General features: G+C 33.2%; 1 protein-coding gene across 1 annotated transcript; it reads left to right on the top strand.

The window, feature by feature from the left end:
• The first annotated feature begins 257 nt into the window (after nucleotides 1–257).
• Nucleotides 258–2,615, top strand: LOC115235748 (mitochondrial fission 1 protein). Its single transcript, XM_029807705.1, has 4 exons — nucleotides 258–534; nucleotides 1,048–1,254; nucleotides 1,332–1,437; nucleotides 2,187–2,615. The coding sequence occupies exons 1-4, from the start codon at nucleotides 490–492 to the stop codon at nucleotides 2,276–2,278; spliced, it is 450 nt and encodes a 149-aa protein (XP_029663565.1). The 5' UTR covers nucleotides 258–489; the 3' UTR covers nucleotides 2,279–2,615.
• The last annotated feature ends 5,730 nt before the right edge of the window (nucleotides 2,616–8,345 follow it).

Raw genomic sequence — 8,345 nt, 5'->3', positions numbered from 1 at the left:
CAGAAATATTTAATGTTGATAATATATATAAGGGTTTCTCTCTCCAATCTTTTAAAATCATATTCATAAAATGAGTGTTTAAAAGAACTCCAAGAGAAAAACTCCGTTTATCAATTTTTCTCTCTAATTGCAGTACCTCCTCAAAAGCAAGAGAGTGTATTTACACATAAATAAATATTACATATTTTTTTATGTTAATATTATTAAATATTATTTTTATTTCTGCTAATCCTTTTGCTCTTTTTATACCAGATAAAATTCGCAAATAGCGCCATCTACATAATATGATATCTAGATAGTTTACCGTCTCTCGTTCTCACAATACGTCAAAAATCGTTTTATAATATATTTATAATCATTTAAAAACTTAATTCTGGATTATATAAAACATATATATTTGTAGAGAGTATAGTGTGTATAGTCTTTTTTCTCACTATTTTCTCTCAATGCAATAGTGACGTGCTATTTACGTGCTATTCGTCAGGAAAGATGGAAGATGTTTTAACTGATGTTGTTTCTTCTGAAGATTTAAAGGTAATATGTCAAACAATGATTTTTACGTCATTGATATTTCCGCGATACTTATTTTGATGTATCATTTTTTGTGTTGGATATTTTTAATTGATCGAAAAGAAATGACAATATATATCAGAAAGTTAGGTTAAATGTACCTGGCTTATCCAGATTTACTTGTGCAATATTTTATTTATCAATTTTTATAGTTTTCTACACGTTATCACAATTTGGAAAACTTCTTTTTATGTAGAAGAGAATTCTTGTGTACTTTATAATTCTCGAAATGTCATTCTGCATTTTTATATTCTGTGAAAAAGATGTTCAGCGAGGAACATCATAGTAACATTTCATAATAGTATAAGTATTTAAATCACAATTAATTTGACATTAATATGTTCATAATTTACTTTTTGCAACAAACTCGAACTGATTTATCAATTAAAAAATGTTATGAAGCTTGAGAAATATTGGAAAAAGTACATGAATATTGCATCATCTTGTAACACGCACAATTGTTATGATATATTTTAGAAATTTGAAACCGTGTATCATGAGCAGTTACGTGCGCAATATGTTACGCCAAAAGCACAATTTGAATATTCCTGGTGCCTTGTACGAAGCAAATATTCTGCCGATATTAGAAAAGGAATATTATTATTAGAAGACCTTTATAGTAATCACGATACAGAAAAACGTGATTGCCTGTATTATTTAGCCATTGGAAATGCCAGAATAAAGGTAAGTATGCTTATAAGCGAATATGTTTGATACTTTACCCATAATATTCTTGATCTTTGTTTATTATGTCTTTCCAGGAGTATTCAAAAGCACTGTCATATGTAAGGGCATTCCTTCAGATTGAACCTGCAAATGTGCAAGTACAACAGCTGGAAACAGTGATAAAAAAGAAGATGGAAAAAGGTTTTCCTTTTATAATTTATTATCGGCTTAAGAGAATAAAAATCATGCTTTATTTAGGGGCAATATCGCTAAGAAGTTTCTGTGATTTTCTTATGCAGTCGTATTATTTCTGGTTGCTTCTAATCATTTTTCTATTTGCCTGCATTGCTAAATTTTACATTGATTCTACTTAATATTTTTGTGTCCTCATAATTCAAACTAACCTCATCAATTTTGGAAGAATAACAAATATATCGCATACATTTCTGCAGTACAGTTTTAATTTTAACTTCAATGACGATGTCTTTCATGACTTTCTAAACTTTATATTTATTTTTTCTATTTTGTGAACATTCACAAATAAAAAAAAACTCCATAATTCCTTCTATGTGTGATAAGTATTTAATTTCATATTTAAATACATAAATTAAAGAATTTAGCATAGATTCACTACTTTTGTTCATAGTCATTGTAGCCTATTTTTTAGAGTGCATCTATCTTTTTAATATTTCATCTCTCTGTATCATCTTGTATAATTAATAATAAAAATTTGTGTATGGATGACATGAAAGACCACTATTTAATACCATTATGTTGCTCGATGTATGTTGTATTGTTTATTATTATTAATCGAATCTTTTATAATTATGATGAATAATGCTTCGCGGAACTAACATGATGGAATTATAAATATTATCTAAAATGCTTAACAATTGCATTTTTGTAATTGAAATTGGCGTTGAATCTCGTTTGTTTCTTTTTTTTTGCAGAGGGCCTTGTGGGTATGGCTGTCGCGGGAGGTGTTATTATTGGTATTGCAAGTATTCTGGGCCTGGGCATTGCAATGGCCAAAAAAAATTAGTTATTTGTCAGAGAAAAGTGTTTATAATCCAATTATGTGATGTAGCTTATTCGCACAAAGCAATATACATTGTCTTGTAATTGCTATGTGAGACACAGACTAGTCTCGAAGAGAAAAAGACAAATGTACTAGATCTTTACCAAATCCAAAGATTATGCAATTTGTAACATCATTTTTTTATTAACCAAATATCACTTTTCTATTAACTAAAAAAGTAGAACAAAGAGAGAAAAACAGGAAAAAAATACTTATTAAGTCGTATACAGTGTAATTGCTTATTTAATGATTTGTTTAATTATTCCAAATAAATATATTTGCGCAATAGCGCAAAATGTAATTCTTTGTTTTATGTGTGTCAAAAATATCTACTCGACAGATCAGTTTTATTTTTAATACATTCCGAAATTACATGTAATTTTTCAATTTTATACCCTATGTGCATGTATATATAATTTCGAGAAACTATTTAATGTTTTGTAATGACTGATTTGATTAATTTAGGAAGTTAAATTTCTTTAGTGAAAACCTCGACAGAGGCTATTATTTATTTCCATGTTTTTTGCATTATATATTTTTATAACTAAACTTAAAATTAAAATTTTATCAAAACATTCTATCTAAAATTATTAAAGTTTTTATTATCCATTTAACTTCTGAAAATTTAGTTGAATAGATTTAAAAAAATTTGCAAAGAGCTTTTTTTAGTTACTTTTAATTTGAAAATTAATTTCTCAACATTTTTATTTAAAAAAAGTCAATTCTAAACTAATTAAATAATCTGTCATTAAAAGGATATTAGATTGATTTTGGAACTTATGTGTGCATATAGATAGGGGTATATATGCACGTATATAAATGTTGCAGACATTTTGTGAAATCTGTTTTTAAGGCAGTGAATCTTGGTAGACTGGCGTTTTATAAAAAAGCATAAGCTTTTTATAATAAAACTAACTTAAGAAAAATCCTGCAACATTATGTATACTATATCTACGGATCATAAGATTTTTAAGTTATAAATATTACAAATTTTTTATATTAATATATGTGAGCGTATATTCAATCATCATACCAAAGCGTTACATAGTGATAACAAATGTAGCTTTTGTATATAATTAGGAAAACAATTGTATTTGCGGATTTGTGTTGTTGCTGAACCTGTTTAATAAAAATCAATATTTAAAGCTACATATCGGATATTTTTTCCATGCAAATTATTAAAGTACTTATGCATAACTTTGCTCGAAACTACTGGAAACTGACGTAATCCTATCGTAATGAAATTATGCAAAATATATATGAGGCAGCTCCGCTTTTCATTTGTAATATTGCACAGAAATTTATACACGCGAAAAATTTGGCATCGTTTTATTTGCAGCAAGCTGCCGCGTGCTCGAACAGACTTTATGATAAATTTTTGTTCTCAAATGTAGCATATATGATGTTGATAAAAATAAAAATCTAGTTTTGTTGAGAAAAAGCAAAATACTGGTCTATATTTTAAATGGTAATTTTACGCTAAATCCAACTGTCCGATCCGCATTATATGTTTACTACTCAATGTGATCTTCGTATTACGCAAATGGAACCACATTACGGCAAATGTAACTGTCTGAGTCTCTTTCCGTGTTTACACTGAGAGAATGTGATTTTCATATTAAATAAATGAAACTCAGAATTAGTCAGCCATATCTAGCGTTAAATGCACCGCTAAACACAGATGCGAATATTGATTGCAGCAAATATTCGACCGCATTCATAGCGAATAGCATTTGTAAAGCGTTGTGCATGGTTTATTTATCTAAAACAGTATTTCACACGGGATTTAAGCCGATGCAAAATTTATTATAAACAAGATGCAATATCACAAAATTGTATCTCTTTTTTTAATAAATCTAAATCTGTTCGATATGAAATATAATTGGATTAAATAAAGGATAGATGAAAGAAATATAACAAGAGATCTAGTTCATATTTTTTTATATATAGATTTATTGATGACTTCTTAATATCTGTTGATAAAGTTGTTTATGTACAAAATAACGCTGGAATATCCCTATTAATATTATTATTACTATTATTATTATTATTATTATTAATGACCTATGTTATGGCCCAGGGACTCTCTCGAAAGAGAACAGTCCTTTCCCCCGCTCGGTTTGACGAGTCAGTACATTCGCTTGTCTTTTCCACGCCAAAAAACACGACGGCGATGATTAGCGCTATGCGCATTTCGCGCTCGCCTTCTTTTCTCTCGTTCGCCCACACGCGATAATAATATTTACACTGGCCGATCATTGATCGGATCGGCATTGGGAGAACGGATGAAAAGAAGGCCGCAAGATTTGTCAGTAATATTCGCGCGGGCTCGCCTTTATGGTATATCTTAATGAAAGATTCGTGATAAGTAAAGAGAGAAAATCGAGTATAGGCGATGAATGCGATTGTGTAACGCGCGTATGTCGTCCCGCATTCTCCCGCGCCGTTAAATTTATTCTCTTAGCGCAGTCAAAAATTTATTTATTTAATAAGTTTTTCCGTTTTCGCACAAGTAAAATGATGAAACGATCGGGCGGTTTGCACTCGATACGTATCGTCTGAATGAAATTTAATTTGTTCATTACAAGATTCGCGCTTCGACGGGATGAGATTCGAGCAGCCGCGTTTAACGTCAAATACGATCGCCTGAATACTTTTTTCATTAAATCGAGTTATTTAGAATATCATTTATTTTATATAAATGATTTTTATATAAATTTTATATTTATTTTCTATAAAGGAACGCGCGTTCTCTCCTATCTTTCTCTCGGATCGATAGAGGTGAGATGAGGAGGATCGCACATCTCGATGTATTTGACGCTAACCGCGTAGCAAAAATGCGGATTATTTTTCTCCGAGAATAAAGGGATAAGGGGAGAGGATTTGAGATGTATTTACAATGGAGAGTGTTGTCGGGGAGGCTCTACTATATACTTGTGCCCACGGTATAACGATATCGACGACTTTCGCAGTTGGTCCGCGAAACGACTGTTGGTGATCGATATTTGCGCGAAGTGGATAACTACTCCCTGCCGACCCGGATTGTTGACCCCCCCGCCCTCCCCTCCGTGGAACGTGATGCGATCGTTTAATAAAAACAGCGCATACGTTTGCGGGCAGGAGTGCCGCTTTCGGACGCGCAGAGCGGCTATCGATTAATAAACGCTACGAGGGGAGATCACGTTTTTTTTTTTTTTTTTTGCGCGCGGATCACTTTCGAAGTGTGGCGAGTTCGGGCTGATCGCGAAAAACTTTGAATTTCGATTCGCGACAATTTATTTATATTACGCGAAAGGTGCATTCCGTGATCTAGAGCGACTCCCCTAGATTTTTTCTGAAAATTTTTCGATAGATAATTACAGCTATGTACCGTATTTCAACGACTCCGTTGACACGACTTAAGAGTTTAATTTGGTTTTTACTCGATTCGAGCGTTTTTCGCGGCGAAAATGTATTTCAGTCTCGCCGTCAGATGCGGCTGGTCCGCAAAACTTTTTCGTTTGCGAAACGCTTTTTGTATACGAACGAAATTTCGCGATGTTTACGTAAACGCGGGAGTCCGCACGGTAATTAAACTTGTCCTTCCAATCCAATTCTACGCTGTATTACAGTCTAGAGAGAGAGTGAACACGCTCTTTTATTTCTACCGTAATTTGTTCCGGATGATGGTACGGTTGTTTCTGCAAACTCATGGAACGGTAATATTTTCGAAAAATGTCAGAGAAATCAAAAGGCGAGACTTCAAGCTCGATGTACACCTTATCCGCGGTAACAGATAATCGAAATTCGAAAACGGATCTTCACGATTATTCCTGAACTGGCACGTGTTATCCGTGGGTCGCAACTTCTAATCCTCTCGCGCGAATTCATACCCTCGCCGATCGCGAATCGTTTCGCGATCGTCGAGTATTCCTTGTTCGCATCGCAGGAGAGACGTTTCGTTCTTTTACCTAACGTAGGAATTAATCACTTGATAGATTAGCAGCTTGAAAATACTTTAAGCAGTTTAAGGTAATGAATATTGCTTTCTCAATAAGGCTCCGCTATGCTTTACACGAATATACAATGTGTAGTTGTGTTCGTGCGCGTTTGTATGAATAAAATTGAAAGTGTGTCATATGTATGTCGTCTGTATACATCGGCTCGTTTGCCGATCAAATCTCGACTCAGACTGGATCTCGATTCTCTATGATAGTCTTTCAAATCTAAAGTGCAGAGACGAGATCGAAGAATTACAATCGCCTAAAGATATCGATCGATAGAAGAAGCTTTAAGTTCCGCCATCCTGGAGAAACGCGAAATATCACTTTAATGATATATGTACGATCTCCCGTGGAATGTGCATATAATTCATCATGTGAAATTTACAGTTTCGCGCAGCTGCACGAGAATCAAATGCTATACGTATATATCACAATTTAAGATTAGGTCGTTTAAATTCGATATATGGGGTATTATCAGCGAAGGGAAACTTGTTTAACCATCCGTGAATCCTTTCTGTGGATGAAATTAATTTCTCCTCCTAGATCGAATCCAATTAACAAACTGAGTACTTAGTAGAGACTGACATGTTAGATATAATTTCTACATAATCCAAAATAAATCACGCGCAGCGCGATTAATCCGATCTCGAAATTTGCTTTTGTTACGACTGTTAACGTAAAAAAAAATCCGATTTTTTTTTTCTCTAAATAAATATTGTACCGAAAGTGTGTTGCATGCCACAGAGGGTTAACCGTTACGTCTGCCTTCTCCCCGTAAGTTCCCGTTATCATGCACATATCCGGGAATCGCGATCACAATGGCGCACAGAGCGCGTATTGATACTAAGTTTATCGAGAGTAGTGATAAGCGCGTGTTTGCACACTGGCACCTCCGGCGAGAGATTGCATTGCGCGCAGCTAAGTACGCGCAATTCGTCAATCGACGCCCTGTCGTCGTCCGATAACGGCATCGTGAGCTCGCGGTCGAATGGCAGAACTCGAGCTTATCTCTCGAACGGCAGAAGGAACTCGGATGAGAGTGTTATGACAGATATGAGACGAGAGGTGCGCGCGCCTTTTGACGCGGCGCCGATTTAGGAGCTGAGTCACAGTGAAAAATAGATATGATACTAAAGGATAAAAAATATATGAGTGATTTTGAGTTACATCTTCGATTGATTTAAACTTTAAACATTTATATTTTCATTTAATATTACTTATAATTTTTTATTTAATATTACTATTAAATTTAAATTTCTATTTCTATATCTTCAAGAGAAATATGAACGATAACGTCTTTCAACTTTGATTTGGATTTAGATTATGCATTCTTCAATTCTCGTTCGTGTATTTCATTATGCCGCGGCACTTTTACATGTGCGTATCGTATACGTAATCGATACGAAACGGAAAAAAGATACAATAGGCCTTACGAACTACCGGCGCTCAATTTTGTACAATAATTTAATATTTCGATTAATTTACTCGACCATTCAAACACTCCTTTCTTTCTATGCTTTTATTCCTTTCTCTTCTTTCTTTCTCTTTCTTCTTTCGATACGCGTCGATTGACTAGCGATACGATAATATTATATGATGAGTTGTAGTGTATCACGGTCATATCGTAAAATATACACTTTTTGTCGTCCCGCTTCTATTGTTTGACGGTTTTTTAATACTCTTTCTTTTCACAGAACTATTTATGATACTTGAGTCCTGACATTTACAATGCATTTTAATTATTATTTAAGATTTATCTGATGGCTCGCTTCAAAAATCGTGAAATTAACTCGCATCACATAAATTTCAGATTGATACAAGATACATATATATACAAGAAAATATAATAATTCCGAATTTGGATTCGCACAAATTCGCGATCCGTTAACATTTTTCGATAATATCGCAATACAGATTCGGCAGAAGTAGAAAATGTCATAACTTAAGTAATAAAACATATACAAAGATTTGTTATCATCATTTTCATAAAATGAAAATTTCTAGAAAATACTTTTTTAAATTTATTTTTGCACTATTAACTTTCGACA

This window comes from Formica exsecta, unplaced genomic scaffold, assembly GCF_003651465.1.
Source record: "Formica exsecta isolate Colony F162 unplaced genomic scaffold, ASM365146v1 scaffold11, whole genome shotgun sequence".
NCBI lineage: Eukaryota > Metazoa > Arthropoda > Insecta > Hymenoptera > Formicidae > Formica > Formica exsecta.
This window is presented reverse-complemented; position numbering and strand designations above follow the sequence as displayed.

Bases quoted from the DNA above. Each gene is read 5' to 3' on its own strand.
- LOC115235748 (XM_029807705.1), top strand. From the start codon at position 490: ATGGAAGATGTTTTAACTGATGTTGTTTCTTCTGAAGATTTAAAG. The intron at 1,255-1,331 runs GTAAGTATGCTT...ATGTCTTTCCAG, and splicing joins TTGGAAATGCCAGAATAAAG to GAGTATTCAAAAGCACTGTC. The intron at 1,438-2,186 runs GTTTTCCTTTTA...TTTTTTTTGCAG, and splicing joins AAAAAAGAAGATGGAAAAAG to AGGGCCTTGTGGGTATGGCT.